Source organism: Ranitomeya imitator, chromosome 2 (assembly GCF_032444005.1).
Source record: "Ranitomeya imitator isolate aRanImi1 chromosome 2, aRanImi1.pri, whole genome shotgun sequence".
Classification (NCBI taxonomy): domain Eukaryota; kingdom Metazoa; phylum Chordata; class Amphibia; order Anura; family Dendrobatidae; genus Ranitomeya; species Ranitomeya imitator.
In genome coordinates, this window is record NC_091283.1 from 377,124,084 (window position 1) to 377,144,239 (window position 20,156).

The window sequence follows — 20,156 nt, forward strand, 5'->3', positions numbered from 1 at the left end:
CACGCCGCACAGAGACGCCGCAGACACCCCCCGCACGCCGCATAGAGCCCGGGCAGCCCCGGCACGCCGCATACAGCCCCGGAAGGCACGTACAGATCCCTGGCAGGCCCGCACAGACCCCGCCCGCAGACACACACTCAGTGTCCGCCCACGCACCGCCCACACTCTTCCCCCCTCCAGCACAGCATATAGAAGGACAGAAAGGGCTTATTTACGTTCCGATATTTGTGTCCCATTGACTTGCATTGGTATCAGTATTGGCGATATCCGATATTTTTTGGATATCGGCTGATCCAATCCGATACCGATACTTTTGAATATTGGAAGGTATCGCTCAACACTAGTGATAGGTTGAAGAGATGGGTTAGTGTTATGACCTGGTGGTAAGGACAATAATGGACCTAGTGGTTAAGAGCACACGGAATGACCTGATAGTTACTAATAATATAGGACGAGCTCTGAGACGTGGGAACTCTGCTGACCGCAATCCCTAATCCTATCACACACACTAGAAATAGCCGTGGATTGCTCCTAACGATCCCTATGCAACTCGACACAGCCTAAGAAACTAGCTAGCCCTAGAGATAGAAAAATAAAGCCTACCTTGCCTGAGAGAAATTCCCCAAAGGAAAAGGCAGCTCCCCACATATAATGACTGTGAGTAAAGATGAAAATTACAAACACAGAGATGAAATAGATTTAGCACAGTGAGGCCCGACTTACTGAACAGACAGAGGATAGGAAAGGTAACTTTGCGGTCAGCACAAAAACCTACAAAAAGACCACGCAGAGGGCGCAAAAAGACCCTCCGCACCGACTCACGGTGCGGAGGCGCTCCCTCTGCGTCCCAGAGCTTCCAGCAAGCAAGACAAAAATCAAAATAGCAAGCTGGACAGAAAAATAGCAAACCAGAGAAAAACAAGCAGGAACTTAGCTTCAGCTGGGAAGACAGGTCACAAGAACGATCCAGGAGAGAACTAGACCAATACTGGAACATTGACAGGTGGCATGGAGCAAAGATCTAAGTGGAGTTAAATAGAGCAGCCAGCTAACGAATTCACCTCGTCACCTGTAGAAGGAAACTCAGAAGCCGCAGCTCCACTCACAACCACCAGAGGAAGCCCATGGACAGAGCCAGCCGAAGTACCATTCATGACCACAGGAGGGAGCTTGACAACAGAATTCACAACAGGTTAGGGTTGGGATGAAGACTGTGGCGAGGTTTGGGATGAAGTGGGATGGGATGGGGTCAAGTGCACAGGTGGTGAGATGCGATCTTGAGAGTAGAGTGGAGAGTCGATCTTCTGTAATGGTGGAGAAGTTGGTTTTGGAGGTGGAGGGCTGGGAAGTCGGGAGGAAGGGCTCTGGTTGTTGTTGACCAAAACTGTCTCTGATGCTATCAATCTTCTGCTTGAAAAATGAGGCAAAGTCTTCAGCTGAGATGAGTGGGGAGGGAGGATGTGTTCGGGGACAGAAGAGAGAATTGAAGGTTTTGAATAACTGTTTAGGGTTGTGAGACAGGGAGGATATGAGAGATGAGAAGTAGGTTTGTTTAGCTGTGGCGAGTGTGGTGTTGAAAGTAGTGAGGGATTGTTTGAATGCGATGAAGTGCTCATTGGAGCGGGATCTTTTCCATCTCCGCTCCGCAGCCCTGGAAGCTCGCCTCAGTTCTTTGGTCAGGCTGGTGTGCCAGGGCTGTCTGTCGATTTTGCGAGCTTTGGTATGTGTAAGTGGGGCAGCAGATTCCAAAGCTATAGCTATTGTGGTGTTATATAGAGTGGCAGCGTCATCCGCATTGTGTAGGGAACTTATGTCTGTGAGAGGGAGGAGGGATTCAGAGAATGAGTGTAGGTCAAGGTGTTTAAGATTTGTGCGAGGGTGTGAAAGTTTGTGGGGTGGGGATTGTAGACATGGAGAGGAGAGGGAAGAGAATGTGAGAAGGTTGTGGTCAGAAAGAGGAAGAGGTGAGTTAGAGAGGTTAGATAGGGAGTAGAGGCGGGGGAAGATGAGGTCCAGTGTGTGACCGTCTTTGTGGGTGGCTGCAGAAGACCATTGAGTGAGGCCGAAGGAGGAAGTGAGAGATAGCAGTTTAGTGGCAGCTGAGAGGGAAGTGTCAATGGGGATGTTGAAGTCGCCCATGATGATAGTGGGGATGTCCGTGGAAAGGAAATGAAGTAGCCAGGTGATTAAGTGGTCAAAGAAGGTGGTGGCTGGCCTTGGGGGTGGTGTTGTGAATTCTGTTGTCGAGCTCCCTCCTGTGGTCATGAATGGTACTTCGGCTGGTTCTGTCCATGGTCTTCCTCTGGTGGATGTGAGTGGGGCTGCGGCTTCTGAGTTTCCTTCCACAGGTGACGAGGTTAAGTCGTTAGGTGCTGCTCTATTTAACTCCACTTAGTTCTTTGCTCCATGCCTCCAGTCAATGTTCCAGTATTGGTCTTGCTCTCTCCTGGATCGTTCTTGTGACCTATCTTCCCTGCATAAGCTAAGTTCTGCTTGGGTTTCTTTTGTTTGCTATTTTTTCTGTCCAGCTTGCTATTTTGATTTTTCTTGCTTGCTGGAAGCTCTGGGACGCAGAGGGAGCGCCTCCGCACCGTTAGTCGGTGCGGAGGGTCTTTTTGCGCCCTCTGCGTGGTCTTTTGTAGGTTTTTGTGCTGACCGCAAAGCTACCTTTCCTATCCTTGGTCTGTTCAGTAAGTCGGGCCTCACTTTGCTAAATCTATTTCATCTCTGTGTTTGTATTTTCATCTTTACTCACAGTCATTATATGTGGGGGGCTGCCTTTTCCTTTGGGGAATTTCTCTGAGGCAAGGTAGGCTTATTTTTCTATCTTCAGGGCTAGCTAGTTCTTAGGCTGTGACGAGGCGCATAGGGAGCGTCAGGAGCGCTCCACGGCTATTTCTAGTGTGTGTGATAGGATTAGGGATTGCGGTCAGCAGAGTTCCCACGTCCCAGAGCTCGTCCTATATTATCGGTAACTATCAGGTCATTCCGTGTGCTCTTAACCACCAGGTCATAACAGGGTGGTAAATGACAGCCAGTTGGAGGGGGAGTACATGCGCACAGAGTGCACCTCAGAGGAAGGGAGGGTAACAGAGGGTGGCAGTGGCTTTGTGGTGAAGGAGCAGTTATCTGACAGGAGAAAACCAACTCCTCGCCCATGTTTGCTGCTGGGGCGGGGTGTGTGAGAAAGGTGGAAGCCACCATATGAAAGTGCAGCAGGGGAGGCTGTGTCAGAAGGGGTGAGCCAGGTTTTGGTGATGGTGAGGAAGGAAAGTTTGGTAGCAACAAAAGATCATGGATGTAGGAAAGCTTGTTGCAGACAGCAAGCGTTCCACAGAGCTCCTGTTAGTGGGACTGGGGAAGCAGGGGCTGTGTGAATGGGTATAAGGTTAGAGAGGTTACAGAAGTTTGTGATATAGCGTGGATAGGGGGTAGAAATGACTGTGGGAATATGGTGAGGAGGACCAGGATTTGGAGAGATATCACCAGCAGTGAGAAGGAGCAGAGAAAGTGTTAGCAGGTGGGAGCAGGAGAGGGCATGAGGGGGCTGTCTGTGTTTGGAGACAGAGGATTGTATGTTGAGGAACAGTTCTGAGGAGGAGGTGAGATGGATGGGGGAGGATTGAGGAAGAGATGAACAGTTCCTTACTTGGTGTAGGGATCAGGGGAGTTTGCAGAAAGTGAAGGATTATAGGGATGAGAGTGAATACAAACAAACATTGTTTACAGTGGCTGGGCAGTTATCTTTAGTTCCCTTCAGGTTCAATTCTGGTTTTAATTCTACTGTAATCTTCACACTTCTAGGAATCACACTGTAGATTAAAGTCTTTGCAGACTTGAGCTATGCAATATATCTGCCACAAAGTGCATTCAGGTGTGAACCAGAGAGGAGTGTTCTCTGTTCATCTTGGTCAGAGAATTAAGAGTGGACCAGATGCATATAATCAAGCCAAAGTAAACAAGGTTATAAATAGCACGGGTGGAGGGGGTGTTTGGGTGAAGCTGGGGTTGGTTGAGAGACATACCAAGTGGAAGATAGGAGTAGAGGCAAGTCTGTGTGGAAAGATGGATGACACTACATGCACTTCATAGACAGACAGAGCAGGAGAGCTGGGTGGATCAACATACCATGTGAATGCTAGGTGCAGGGGCCAGTCTGTGTGCAAAGCTGGGTGATGTAGTATATGCACTTCATAGACAGACAGAGCAGGAGCAGGAGAGCTGGGTGGATCAACATACCATGTGAATGCTAGGTGCAGGGGCGAGTCTGTGCAAAGCTGGGTGATGTAGTATATGCACTTCATAGACAGACAGAGCACGAGCAGGACAGCTGGGTGGATCAACATACCTGTAGGAAGAACATACATGCTTGTTATCTATGTATAGATCTATCTATCCATCTCATTCCTTCTATCTAATTATCTATCTATATTTATGTCTATTATCTATCATCTATCTACCTATCTATCTGTGTGTATAATGGAGTGTGGGTTGGACAAATGTAAAAGAGCAGGTTGGACAAGAAATGACATAACAAATCTTTTTTTTTTGTTCAATAATACAGGTCCTTCTCAAAAAATTAGCATATAGTGTTAAATTTCATTATTTACCATAATGTAATGATTACAATTAAACTTTCATATATTATAGATTCATTATCCACCAACTGAAATTTGTCAGGTCTTTTATTGTTTTAATACTGATGATTTTGGCATACAACTCCTGATAACCCAAAAAACCTGTCTCAATAAATTAGCATATTTCACCCATCCAATCAAATAAAAGTTTTTTTTAATAACAAACAAAAAAACCATCAAATAATAATGTTCAGTTATGCACTCAATACTTGGTCGGGAATCCTTTGGCAGAAATGACTGCTTCAATGCGGCGTGGCATGGAGGCAATCAGCCTGTGACACTGCTGAGATGTTATGGAGGCCCAGGATGATTCAATAGCGGCCTTAAGCTCATCCAGAGTGTTGGGTCTTGCGTCTCTCAACTTTCTCTTCACAATATCCCACAGATTCTCTATGGGGTTCAGGTCAGGAGAGTTGGCAGGCCAATTGAGCACAGTAATACCATGGTCAGTAAACCATTTACCAGTGGTTTTGGCACTGTGAGCAGGTGCCAGGTCGTGCTGAAAAATGAAATCTTCATCTCCATAAAGCATTTCAGCCGATGGAAGCATGAAGTGCTCCAAAATCTCCTGATAGCTAGCTGCATTGACCCTGCCCTTGATGAAACACAGTGGACCAACACCAGCAGCTGACATGGCACCCCACACCATCACTGACTGTGGGTACTTGACACTGGACTTCAGGCATTTTGGCATTTCCTTCTCCCCAGTCTTCCTCCAGACTCTGGCACCTTGATTTCCGAATGACATGCAAAATTTGCTTTCATCAGAAAAAAGTACTTGGGACCACTTAGCAACAGTCCAGTGCTGCTTCTCTGTAGCCCAGGTCAGGCGCCTCTGCCGCTGTTTATGGTTCAAAAGTGGCTTTACCTGGGGAATGCGGCACCTGTAGCCCATTTCCTGCACACGCCTGTGCACGGTGGCTCTGGATGTTTCCACACCAGACTCAGTCCACTGCTTCCTCAGGTTCCCCAAGGTCTGGAATCGGTCCTTCTCCACAATCTTCCTCAGGGTCCGGTCTCCTCTTCTCGTTGTACAGCGTTTTTTGCCACATTGTTTCCTTCCAACAGACTTACCATTGAGGTGCCTTGATACAGCACTCTGGGAACAGCCTATTTGTTGAGAAATTTCTTTCTGGGTCTTACCCTCTTGCTTGAGGGTGTCAATGATGGCCTTCTTGACATCTGTCAGGTCGCTAGTCTTACCCATGATGGGGGTTTTGAGTAATGAACCAGGCAGGGAGTTTATAAAAGCCTCAGGTATCTTTTGCATGTGTTTAGAGTTAATTAGTTGATTCAGAAGATTAGGGTAATAGGTCGTTTAGAGAACCTTTTCTTGATATGCTAATTTATTGAGACAGGTTTTTTGGGTTATCTGGAGTTGTATGCCAAAATCATCAGTATTAAAACAATAAAAGACCTGACAAATTTCAGTTGGTGGATAATGAATCTATAATATATGAAAGTTTAATTGTAATCATTACATTATGGTAAATAATGAAATTTAACACTATATGCTAATTTTTTGAGAAGGACCTGTACATCTTTATTTAGCTTTCAAAAACGAATTAAAAACGCATCAAAAACGCACCTGCGTTTTCTGCCAAGAGATGCAGATTCAGTGCAGAAAAATCTGCAGACAAATCTGCAACGTGTGCAGATACCCTAACGGTAACCCTAACTTTACCCTAACAGTAACCCTAAGGCCTCTTTCACATTTCCGTCGGAATATGAACGTTGCTATGCGTTGTTCTGTCCAAAAAACGTATCCTGCAAAGTTGCCCGCAGGATGTGTTTTTGCACATAGACTTGTATTACTGACGCACCGCGACCTATGGACACACGTTCCATACGTCGTGCACTGGATGCGTCGGTATATGGCGGACCGTCGTTGCAAAAAAAGTTCAAGGGAACGTTTTTTCGCACGTCTGGTCCTGCATTTCTGACCGCGCATGTGCGGCTGGAACTCTGCCCCTCCTCCCCTGGACTTTACAGTGGGCAGCGGACGTGTTGAAACACTGTGTCCGCTGCCCACGTTGTGGCGAATTTGCACGTCGTCGGGCCGACGCTTAGCGACGGCCCTGTACCGACGGAAGTGTGAAAGAGGCCTAACTTTAGCCCCAGCACTAACCCTAACTATAGTATTAACCCTAACCTGCCTTATCTGTTTTTTTTTACTTTTTAACAAGATGGCTGACTGACACAGCTGTTGCCAGCAGCACTTGTAACACTGTTTCTCCTCTAATCTCTCACTGACATCTGAGGAGAAACAGCGTTTTTATAAGGCAGATCGCCCGGGAAAGTTCATTGCTACAACACACTTTCTTAGTGATTTGTCTCATTGGCTGGTGTGATGCTGATGTCATCAGGACCTGAACCAATCGGGTCTCGATAAGGTCGGGGGTCACAATAAGGGTTGTGCGCCGGAATCCAATAGCTAGCGCCGATGTTTATCTATCGTTATGCAAGTAGAGGAGCTGCGGAGACACCATCACGTGTTTCTCAACGCAGGCAGTGAATAGCCAGGCCTTTCACCGGGAAGGAACAACCAAGGGAAGGGCAGCATCCAATAAAGGAAAACATCAAATAAAGGAAAACCACCTATGCCAAGCATGGTATCCATCCACAGACAGCTGTTTCGGGGTTTTTGCCCCTCATCAGTGTGGAGTAGGAAACTAGCTATCAGGAGCAGTGCCTAGTAGAAAGTCTATAAAGGCACGAGGTCAATCATCCGTGTCTCGTGATGGTGTCTCCGCAGCTCCTCTACTTGCATTTGCATATTTGGGGGCAGTGTTCTGGATCACTGCGTTGAGAAACACGTGATGGTGTCTCCGCGGTGTTGGATGTTTTGGTCTCCACGAGGTCAATCATCCGTGCTTTTATAGTTTATCGTTGGCGGTCACAAAGCAGTTAAGTTAAGGGTACCATCATTTCTGTCCAGGCCTATTTCCTGAGTTTTATTTATTTTTTTTTAAATTCTGTGGAAGCATGGTTAACCCCTTCACGACCTTTGACGCCATGTAGGCATCATGAAAGTCGGTGCCAATCCGACCTGTGACGCCTATGTGGCGTCATGGAAAGATCGCGTCCCTGCAGATCGGGTGAAAGGGTTAACTCCAATTTCACCCGATCTGCAGGGACAGGGGGAGTGGTACTTTAGCCCAGGGGAGTGGCTTCACCCCCCAGTGGCTACGATCGCTCTGATTGGCTGTTGAAAGTGAAACTGCCAATCAGAGCGATTTGTAATATTTCACCTAAAAAACTGGTGAAATATTACAATCCAGCCATGGCCGATGCTGCAATATCATCAGCCATGGCTGGAAACACTGATGTACCCCCCCCCCCCCCCACACCGCCACGGATCTCCTTCCCGGTCCTCCGTCCAGTGCTCCGCTCCCATCCGTTGTCCTGTCTGCTCCCCCGTCCTCCTGCCCGCTCCCCCCGTGCTCCGAAGCCACCCCTCCATCCTCTGATCCACCCCCCCATGCTCAGATCCCCCTCCCCTCATACATACCGGGCCTCCCGGTGTCCGTCCGTCTTCTCCATGGGCGCCGCCATCTTCCATCCGGCAGATTCATTCCAGGTATATTTTGATCACTGTAATAAAACCTATCACAGTGATCAAAAATAAAAAAAAATAGTAAATGACCCCCCCCCCCCCCCCTTTATCACCCCCATAGATAGGGACAATAATAAAGAAAAGAAAATATACCTGCGGATTTTTCAAAAATCGTGCGGAAAAATCTCACATGAATCCGCAACGTGGGCACATAGCCTTAGGGTTGGAATTAGAGTTAGGGTTGGAATTAGGGCTAGGGTTGGAAATAGGGTTAAGATTAGGCTTGTGGTTAGGGTTACGGATAGGGTTAGGGGTGTGTTGGGGTTACACTTTTGGTTAGGGTTGGGATTAGGGTTAGGGTTGGGATTAGGGTTGGGATTAGGGTTAGGGGTGTGTTGGGGTTACACTTTTGGTTAGGGTTGGGGTTAGGGTTAGGGTTGGGATTAGGGTTACGGGTGTGTTGGGGTTAGGGTTGTGGTTATGGGTGTGTTGGGGTTAGGGTTGTGATTAGTGTTATGGCTACAGTTGGGATTAGGGTTAGGGGTGTGTTGGGGTTAGTGCTGGAGGTAGAATTGAGGGGTTTCCACTGTTTAGGCACATCAGGGGTCTCCAAACGCAACATGGCGCCACCATTGATTCCAGCCAATCTTGCGTTCAAAAAGTCAAATGGTGCTCCCTCCCTTCCGAGCCCCGACGTGCGCCCAAACAGTGGTTTACCCCCACATATGGGGTACCAGCGTACTCAGGACAAACTGGGCAACAACTATTGGGGTCCAATTTCTCCGGTTACCCTTGTGAAAATTAAAAATTGCTTGCTAAAACATTTTTTGAGGAAAGAAAAATGATTTTTTTATTTTCACAGCTCTGCGTTGTAAACTTCTGTGAAGCACTTGGGGGTTGAATGTGCTTACCACACATCTAGATAAGTTCCTTGGGGGGGTCTAGTTTCCAAAATGAGGTCACTTGTGGGGGGTTTCTACTGTTTAGGCACATCAGGGGCTCTGCAAATGCAACGTGACGCCCGCAGACCATTCCATCAAAGTCTGCATTTCAAAACGTCACTACTTCCCTTCCGATCCCTGACGTGCGCCCAAACAGTGGTTTACCCCCACATATGGGTAATCAGTGTACTCATGACAAACTGGACAAAAACATTTGGGGTCCAATTTCTCCTGTTACTTTTGTGAAAATAAAATATTGCGGGCTAAAATATAATTTTTGAGGAAAGAAAAATGATTTTTTATTTTCACGGCTCTGCGTTATAAACTTCTGTGCAGCAATTGGGGGTTTAAAGTGGTCACCGCACATCTAGATTAGTTCCATGGGAGGTCTAGTTCCCAAAATTGGGTCACATGTGGGGAGCTCCAATGTTTAGGCACACAGGGGCTCTCCAAACGTGACATGGTGACCGCTAACGATTGGAGCTAATTTTTCATTCAAAAAGTCAAATGGCACTCCTTCCCTTCCGAGCCCTGCCGCGTGCCCAAACAGTGGTTTACCCCCACATGTGAGGTATCCGTGTACTCAGGAGAAAATGCCTAATAAATTTTAGGATCCATTTTTTGTGAAAAAAAAGTACTTTTTCATTTTTTCGGATCAATTTGTGAAGCACCTGGGGGTTCAAAGTGCTCACTATGCATCTAGATAAGTTCCTCGGGGGGTCTAGTTTCGAAAATGGGGTCACATGTGGGGGAGCTCCAATGTTTAGGCACACAGGGGCTCTCCAAACGCGACATGGTGTCCGCTAAAGATTGGAGCTAATTTTTCATTCAAAAGTCAAATGGCGCTCCTTCCCTTCCGAGCCTTGCCGTGTGCACAAACAGTAGTTTGTAACCACATATGAGGTATCAGTGTACTCAGGAGAAACTGTCCAACACATTTTAGGATCCATTTTATCCTGTTGCCCATGTGAAAATGAAAAAATTGAGGCTAAAATACATTTTTTGTGAAAAAAAAGTACTTTTTCATTTTTACAGATCAATTTGTGAAGCACCTGGGGGTTCAAAGTGCTCTCTATGCATCTAGATAAGCTCCTTGGGGGGTCTAGTTTCCAAAATGGGGTCACTTGTGGGGAAGCTCCAATGTTTAGGCTCACAGGGGCTCTCCAAACGCGACATGGTGTCCGCTAAAGATTGGAGCCAATTTTTCAGTGAAAAAGTCAAATGGCGCTCCTTCCCTTCAGAGCCCTGTCGTGCGCCCAGACAGTGGTTCCCCCAACATATGAGGTATCGGGGTACTCAGGACAAATTGTACAATAACGTTTGGGGTCCAGTTTCTCTTTTTACCCATGGGAAAACAAAAAAATTGTTGCTAAAACATCATTTTTGTGACTAAAAAGTTAAATGTTCATTTTTTTCTTCTATGTTGCTTCTGCTGCTGTGAAGTACCTGAAGGGTTAATAAACTTCTTGAATGTGGTTTTGAGTACCTTGAGGGGTGCAGTTTTTAGTATGGTGTCACTTTTGGGTATTTTCAGCCACAGAGACCCCTCAAACTGACTTGAAATGTGAGGTAGTCCCTAAAAAAAATGGTTTTGTAAATTTTGTTGTAAAAATGAGAAATTGCTGGTCAAATTTTAATTATCGACCTAAATTTACTACTAACATGAAGCCCAATATGTAACGAAAAACAGTCTGAGAACCGCTAGGATCCGTTATTACCTCATAAAGGGAAACTGGTCAGAATTGCAAAAAACGGCCAGGTCATTAAGGTCAAAATAGGCTGGGTCATGAAGGGGTTAAAAAGCAATGTCTGACTTTCATTTGTTCATTCTCATAGATTTTTGATTTATTATTATTTTTGTCAGATTCAAGTTATTTCTGTGACCATTGTGGGTTTTTCTGTCATTAAACCAGGGGTACCAACAATTTTGACCACGTGTGTAGGAGGAATTAATATTTTGACTCCACAGCCACTTTCTGGAAATCAGCACTAAGTGGATGTTGGAGAGTGAAAATTACAATTTGCCATTTTATTACCCAGCACATAGTGCCCAGATTGTGCTCTGTGAGACACACTGCAAATTAAGTGGATTCTTCTCACTATATAATATTACTGTGGGCAGCACGGTGGCGCAGTGGTTAGCACAGCAGCCTTGCAGCGCTGGAGTCCCACCTTGGACAACATCTGCAAAGAGTTTGTATGTTCTCTCCGTGTTTGCGTGGGTTTCCTCCGGGCACTCCGGTTTCCTCCCACATTCCAAAGACATACTGATAGGGAATTAAGATTGTGAGCCCCATCGGGGACAGCGATGATAATGTGTGCAAACTGTAAAGCGCTGCATAATATGTTAGCGCTATATAAAAATAAAGATTATTATTATTATTATTATTACTAAATACAGGGATCCTAAATGTTGTTTGAGCACACTGCAAGACTCAGAAGTGAGAGCGGATTTTGCTGGATTGGTTTATAGAAACTCTCTTGCTTTTCAACAGCCTTTGAGCCACTAGTAGTGTGGGAACCTCTGTTTCTACATTGACAGATGATGGACCTGAGTGGGGACTTGGCTTTTTATGAGATGAGAATAAGTATTATTTTAGCCTACATAACATTGATTGGTTTCTTTTTATTCGATAGTTGGGAGGCAGAATGAACAAACAGTTGAACACCACGCACTACTGGCTCATCCAGGTGGACTGTCATTGTCTTGATGAATAATTAAAGGGAACCTGTCACCCCCAAAATGGAAGGTGAGCTAAGTCCACTGTCATTCTGTAATGCTGTAGATAAGCCCCCGATGTTACCTGAAAGATAATAAAAAGAGGTTAGATTATACTCACCCAGTGGCGGTCCCGCTGCGGTGGGCTTCACTGGTCCGGTCCGGCGCCTCCTATCTTCATTCCATGACGTCCTCTTCTGGTCTTCACACCGCGGCTCTGGCGCAGGCATACTTTCTCTGCCCTGTTAAGGGCAGAGCAAAGTACTACAGTGTGCAGGCGCCGGGAAAGGTCAGAGAGGCCCCGCGCCTGCGCACTGCAGTACTTTGCTCTGCCCTAAACAGGGCAGACAAAGTACGCCTGCGCCGGAGCCTTGTCGTGAAGACCAGAAGAGGACGTCATGGAATGAAGATAGGAGGCACCGGACCGGACCGGACCAGCGACGCCCTTCGGACCGGACCGCAGCGGGACCGCCCCTGGGTGAGTATAATCTAACCTTTTTTTATCATCTTTCAGGTAACATCGGGAGCTTATCTACAGCATTACAGAGTGCTGTAGATAAGCCCCTGATGACTGGGCTTGGCTCACCTTCCATTTTGGGGGTGACCGGTTCCCTTTAAAGTTTTTTACATAGCTTGCCAATTTTATGGACAGTTTAAGTAGAAATGTTCAAAAATATAAAACCCAAGGATATTTTATTTAAAAAAAAATGTTTTTTGTCTTGGCAGATGACTGTACCTGGAGATCAGAAGGACAGCTGACATCTTCAATTTTTAAATCTGATAATCTTGAGATCCTACAAGACACAACTAAAGTGATTGCTGTTACTCCAGATATATCGACATCCATTCACAGCAAAGATCTTTCATCCGATCCTATGAAACAGGTCCCATCTTCTGATTCATTACTGCCTACTAAGGAAAATCAAAGTCACAAAAGAGGCATTAAAAAACAAACTGCTCCTAAAGCAAAGAAGTCATTTTCATGTACAGAATGTGGGAAATCTTTTAACAAGAAATCAGAATTGGTTATTCACTGTAGAATTCACACAGGGGAGAAGGCTTTTTCCTGTTCAGAATGTGGGAAATGTTTTAACCAGAAAGGGAGTCTAGTTAGTCACCAGAGAACTCATACAGGGGTGAAGCCTTTTTCCTGTTCAGAATGTGGGAAATGTTTTAACCAGAAAGCGCTTCTTGTTAGACATCAGAGAAGTCACACAGGGGAGAAGCCTTTTTCCTGCTCAGAATGTGGGAAATGTTTTACCCAGAAAGCAGATTTGGTTAATCACCGTAGAATTCACACAGGGGAGAAGCCTTTTTCCTGTTCAGAATGTGGGAAATGTTTTAGCCAGAAAGGGAATCTAGTTAGCCACCAGAGAAATCACACAGGACAGAAGCCTTTTTCCTGTTCAGAATGTGGGAAATGTTTTAACCAGAAAGTGCTTCTTGTTAGACATCAGAGAAGTCACACAGGGGAGAAGCCTTTTTCATGTCCAGAATGTGGGAAATGTTTTAACTGCAAATGGCTTCTTGTTAGTCACCAGAAGAAAGCTCACACAGATGAGAAGCCTTTTTCCTGTTCAGAATGTGGGAAATGTTTTAAATGGAAAGAGAATCTAGTTAGTCACCAGAGAACTCATACAGGGGAGAAGCCTTTTTCCTGTTCAGAATGTGGGAAATGTTTTACCCAGAAAGCAGATTTGGTTAATCACCGTAGAATTCACACAGGGGAGAAGCCTTTTTCCTGTTCAGAATGTGGGAAATGTTTTAGCCAGAAAGGGAATCTAGTTAGCCACCAGAGAAATCACACAGGACAGAAGCCTTTTTCCTGTTCAGAATGTGGGAAATGTTTTAACCAGAAAGGGAGTCTAGTTAGTCACCAGAGAACTCACACAGGGGAGAAGCCTTTTTCCTGTTCAGAATGTGGGAAATGTTTTAAATGGAAACAGCTTCTTGATAGACATCAGAGCAGTCACACAGAGGAGAACCCTTTTTCGTTTTCCTAATGTGGGAAATATTTTACTTGGAAATCAACTGTTGATAAACATCAGAGACATCACATAGGGGAGAAGCCTTTTTTATGTTCATAATGTTGGAATAGTTTTAACCAAAACTTAATCTTCTTAAAGGGGTTGTCTCTTGTCATTCCTCATGTTTGCTGACAAAATGATAAAATTAAACTTTATTAATTCTAAATGTAAAACTATACCCATAATTCACGCCCTGAAGGTTAGTCAGTAGGTGACTAATAGAAAAAAAACATGTACCCCACAGTTCAGTATATAGGGTGAGGTGACGTATACACACACACTCTCCAAGCCTCTCATTTCTACGTGTTTCATCGTCCTCACCAAAGGCGACTCAACAGGAGACTATTTAATATTGACCTATATTGAAGCGAGACTAGACAAAAAAAAACAAAATCATGTATCATGTTATCCGAAACAGTCAGAAAACCAGCCACATATTGGCAGATCCCAGACCTCAAACTATATACTTCATAAGTTTATAAGCCACTGCAGTGTCAGGAATAGATAGTATGTGACAATACAGTATAATTCTTGTGTTTTTCTCCTATAGGGACTGCCCTAGTTTGGTATTGTAACAGCTGTTAATTAGTAGTGCAGACAAATTGTCCTAGACTAAACTCCGTTTTCAGACGGCCCAATATGTACCACTCAGGGAAAACTTACCTGCTCCAAAGATCAATAGCAGCTTCTAACTAATGGCCATGCTGCGGTCTGTCAAGGAATGAGTGCAATATCGTTATAAAGACTAGGGATGTGTGCAGTCATAATGTCTGGAAGATCTGTGCCATTATTTAGTATGAATATGGAGATTATCTCTGGAAGTTAACTGTTCCCTGAGCGGTATATACTGTATTGTCACATACTATCTATTCCTGACACTAGAGTGGCTTATAAACTTATGAAGTATATAGTTTGAGGTCTGGGGTCTGCCAATATGTGGCTGGTTTTCTGACTGTTTCCGAAAACAAGATTTTAGTTTTTTTTTTGTCTAGATGAAACGCATAGAAATGAGAGGCTTGGAGAGTGAGTGTGTATACATCACCTCACCCTATATACTGAACTGTGGGGTACATGTTTTTTCTATTAGTCACCTACTGACTAACCTTCAGGGGTTGAATTATGGGTATTTGTACATTTGGAATTAATAAAGTTTAGTTTTATCCTTTTGTCAGTGAATCTTCTAATCAAGGGATCATTTTATATATAATTATATCTTAGAATTTTTTTTCTCAGTGAACTCATTCCTCATGTTTGGCCTCATTAAAATAAAACACTCATACTCCGCTGGCGGCCGGCTCCACTTCAGCGGTGTCGAGACTCACTGTCCTGGGGCTTATGTGAGGTTGTTACATCACACGAGCCCTGCACCCGATCAGCGGCAGCTTCACTGCTCCTTCCTTCAGACGTATTGATCATGAACAGGAAGCCAGGGCCGCGGCTGCTCTCTGCCTCATGATGCTTGATTTGTCCGAAGGTGGGGACAGTGACATTAGCGCTGATTGGGCACAGGGCTCACATGACGTAAAAACCTCAGAAGAGCCCCAAGAACACAAGCGCCAACATCAGTGAAACGGCGCCACCATGGGAGGTTTGTAGGAGGATTTTTATTTTAACAGGACCAAACATGAGGAATGAGAAGCGCTGGTAGAGAGCGAAACAGCTGTTGTCTTTCCCTGCTCACTTCCACTATGTCCGTACTCCCCCGAGCCGTGAACACGCTACTATGGATATTTTTATCTCCAATAAAGGATTGAACCACGCCATCTGGTGAGTGCTGCCGCAGTTTTTTCTTCGTTGTATTCACATTGGATTGCCTGTTTTTCCTCATGCGAGCACCTCCAGTTACTGAAGTCTAAACACCCACAAGTGACTGTGTTCTTACCAGTATCTTTTACTCAGGCTGTGCAGCACCACATTTTCCTCTTCATTGCTTGAATGAGAAGGGCTTGTCCAACTAGTTGTCAACCTTTATAAACAGCAAAAATCTCACACAGGGAAAAGCCATTATTATACCTAGAGGGTGAGAAATGAATTACAGGAAAATCGTATTTTCCTCAGACTGGGAGAAACGATATATGTTATTGACAAACTGTACAAAAACATGATGCGTGCATTCCAGAATCGAATATTACCGTATATGGGAGTTTTATAGAATAAACAAAATACCAACAGAAAATAAATGACCCAAAACAAACATTTATCAGTAAAAATAACTCCTCTTTATTAAGTATAAAAGAATTGCGCCATTTTCTGATACCCGTCGCGTCTCCACTTTTCATGATCTCGGGTTGGGTGAAGGCTCATTTTTTGTGTGCTGAGCTGATTTTTTTAATGATACCATTCTGGGGGTAATTTTTTATGTATTGATAGATCGGGCAATTCTGAACCAATTATGTATATGTTTGATTTTTTTTTAATTGTTTTATTTTGAATGGGGCGAAAGGGGGTAATGTGAACTTTTATATATTTTTTATTTTTTTAATATTTTTAAAAACTTTTTTTTTACTTTTGGCATTGTGAAGACATACAGCATTGTATCTTAATTAACCAGACAACTACTACTCTGCTCCATTGACCATCTCTGAACCATGGATACGTTTGGAGAAGCCAGTTTGTGATCCTCAGATCAACTGGCTTTGTACCTTGTATGGACTCAATAGACTGTCCATCTTCCTACACTCGTTATCTTCTCTCTGTGCGCGTGCCACTGGTAGAGTAACCGACCCTGGAAGATGAAGCCAGTTTGTGAACTGGCCTTGTATGGACTGAATGGATTGTCATCTTCCTATGCTAGCCGTTGCCTCCTCTCTGTGTGTGCTATAGGTGGGTTAGCGACCGTGGAAGATCTGAAGTCACAGCTACTATTATCCCGGAAGAGCGAGACTCTGTAATATGCCCCATCTTGGGTACTGTGCTGGGACTGTTCTCTGTGTTACCTGCCTGATTTGCGGTTCAATAAAGCTTTTGCCACACTGCTTTACCCTCATCCTGTGTTGTCTGAGTAACGTTTTGCCCATGTTAAAAGGAGAGCGGGAGTTCGGTGGGACGATCCCTGGTCCATGCTGTTTCGGCTAGCAGGCAGTGCTCCTAGCAATCTGGCAGCGACCACCATAGAGGTCTGCTGGAGATATAGTTAAGACAAGAAAATATAATTTGTACCAATAAATCTGGCTTACTCTTTACTAGCCTATCCTGACGCACTTGTAGAATAGGAATATACTGTAAACATCGATCTTTACACTTGTAGAAAATAAAGGATGTTTATTACAAGCCCTCTTGGTAACTACTCCTGGCTTTTCCGTCATAATATATATCTATAGATCATTTACAATCAGAATGATTAATACAAGCTCCTCCAACCTTTCCCATCCTGTCCAGAGGGGGGCTGGCCTGGGCCCGTTATTGTCCATGGCTTGCTGAATCTCTATCAGATGATTTCTAACTTGTACTAGAAAATTGCCATCATGTCCGTTGCAACGACATCACTGCGGAAATGACTAAGTGAACCCCATCCAGCAGGTAGAGACTCGTCACAGCGCAGCTTTCATTTTACTACAGCTGGTTACAACAATTAAAGCTGTGCTGTGGTTGGTTGCTATGGGCAACAAAGACTTTTTCTCTTAGACATTTTTAATAAACGGGGCCCATGATGTGGCAAGCCACAGCACAATCTACAATATAGTGCTACACAATCAGGATATCTTCAGCCATTTTTTTAACCCTTTTCTGGCATCTGACGTAATATTCCGTCCATGTGACCTGGGCCTATCTTACCAGGTACGTAATATTACGTCATCACAATTGGCCATGCACACTGGGTGCGTGTGTGCGTGCGATCGCCACAGGTGTCAGCTGATTCTGACCGCTGACACCCGGCGCTAGGTGGCAGGAGCAGTCACAACGGCTCCCAGCACTTTAACCCCTGAAATACTGCAATCAAACACAAGCGCAACAGTTCGGAAGCCGGCACAGGGGATGACAGCCCCTCTGCCTTTGGGTCGGAGACGCCGTGGTGTAACGCGGCTCCAGATCGTTGCCATGGTGACTCAATATCATCATGACGACATCCGGGTCACCACAGCTAGGGAACTTGGTGATCATGCGCAGTGCATGTCAGGAAGTCTCCCTGTAAGTGCAGCGCTGACAGCGTCTATGGCATGGTGATGCTGCTTCATCTGCCGGCTATAGAAGTGATCAGCCTGCAAAACATGATTGTCCCATAGTCGGACAAAGGCAAAAGTTAGAATTATTTTTTTTTTAAATAATTGTAAAAATATTTTTTTTATTCTAAAATAATAATTAAAAATCTATATATATTCTATCTCTAAATAAATATTTGAATGAAAAAAATCTAAACAATAAAAATACACATATTTGGTAACGCCCCGACCTATAAAACTATCCCACCAGTTGTTCTGTCACCCTCAACTTTGTGCTTAAGAAAAGCGACGTGACAGACAGCTAAACTCCTGTCTATGCATTGAGGTAGACGCAGGGGGTCCGTTACTACTTTTATTGATAGGATCAGTGTAAAACTATGAGAAAAAATGAAAGTACTCAGTACAAGGCATACAACATATCTAAATACACAGCATTAAGTATGGTACAAGACATTCACAGTGCAAGTGCACAACAAGGCGATAGTATAAACATCTGTAATATCAAAAGGCTACTTTGATATAAAACATATATAGAACAGAGTAGCTATATAATACAACATGGCGAGCTCTAACAAGGGGAAAACAATAACTCACTGACTGTGCTATGTGGAGGTGAACAACCAGATGGGCTGAAAATCAGGGAGACATAATCAGCATGTCAGCATCCATGAGGCCAAAATGGCTGCTGGAGAAGAAGGGGCAAGACTAATGCAGGCTGATGGGAAACTACGGAGGCCTCGATGAGCCTTAAAGATTGAATTGCACAGTAAGCAATGAAACAGAAAGTAAACTACAATGAGAACACTGTTGGATAAGTTATCACAATACACCACACTTCAATAATACAAAGCATTGTAAACTGATTATATGCATTTGTATAAAGGCTTGACACTCTCCGTCTGGTGTCCAGTGGAAACAGTTTTCCGTTTTGCTTGGGGATCTTGATCTCCACCTTCCGGACCTGTCCATCTTGACTTGGGAAGAGTTTGGTTACCAATCCTAGAGGCCACTTGTTCCTTTTAGAACAAGTGTTTCCAGGTTCCATATTGGGCTTACTAGCTTGCCATTTGTCTCTTGTCTGTAACGTAGAAACTGCACTCATCAAAGTGACCAATGACCTTCTGACAGCAGAATCTAACGGTGACCACTCTCTGCTCATTCTTCTCGACATCTCTGCAGCTTTCGACACTGTTGACCACCCTCTCCTACTCTCTAGGCTCCAGTCACTGGGCATTAGGGACACTGCTCTTTCCTGGTTCTCCTCCTATCTTTCTGACCGCTCCTTCAGTGTTCTGTTCTCTGGCTCCACTTCATCTCCTCTTCCTCTCACTGTTGGGGTACCTCAAGACTCAGTCCTTGGCCCCCTTTTCTTCTCCCTCTACACTGCCCCAATGGGACAGACTATCAGCAGATTTGGCTTTCAGTACCATCTTTACGCTGATGACACACAACTATACAACCTCTGGCAAAAATTATGGAATCACCGGCCTTGGAGGATGTTCCTCAGAATTGAGTGATTCCATAATTTTCCACTTATGCTTGGTTAAAAAAAGTAACCATTACTAAATACCTCATTTTTGACCACAAAAAACAAAAAGACAGCGCCACAATGGATGGTGAAAAAAATAGGAGCTTACATTTATTCTGCCTCCTGTAGCGACGTTTTGGTCAACAGACCTTTATCAAGTACCTCATTTTTTGTTCTTGATTTCTTTTAGTGTTTCTTAAAGCCAGAAAGTTGCCGTTTGAAATGACTTTAGTTTTGTGCCATTTCTGTGATCTGCTTTTTTTTTTTTACAAAATTAAACAACTGATTGAACATCCTCCAAGGCCGGTGATTCCATAATTTTTGCCAGGGGTTGTACATGTCATCCCTGACCTTACCTCCGCTGTACTACAGAATGCCACTGACTGTCTGCAGTCTCCAACATCATGTCCGCTCTCTATCTGAAACTCAACTTCTCCAAAACCGAACTTCTTCTGATAACGCTGTCTACTAACCTCTCTAATTCTGACATTTCCCTCTCCGTGGATGGCACCATAATAACACCCCGGCAGCAGGCGCGCTATCTGGGTGTTATGTTTGACTCCGATCTCTCCTTCACCTCCCATATAC

At 44.5% G+C, this 20,156-nt stretch overlaps 1 protein-coding gene across 1 annotated transcript in view; it reads left to right on the plus strand.

Annotated features, from left to right (window-relative positions):
* LOC138664031 (gastrula zinc finger protein XlCGF57.1-like) overlaps positions 1-14,083 on the plus strand; it is a 71,275-nt gene extending 57,192 nt beyond the window's left edge. The window contains exon 6 of the mRNA XM_069750442.1: positions 12,580-14,083. Coding sequence (XP_069606543.1) covers positions 12,580-13,856 — 1,277 coding nt within the window. The 3' untranslated portion in view covers positions 13,857-14,083. The remainder of the gene's footprint in view (positions 1-12,579) is intronic.
* The last annotated feature ends 6,073 nt before the right edge of the window (positions 14,084-20,156 follow it).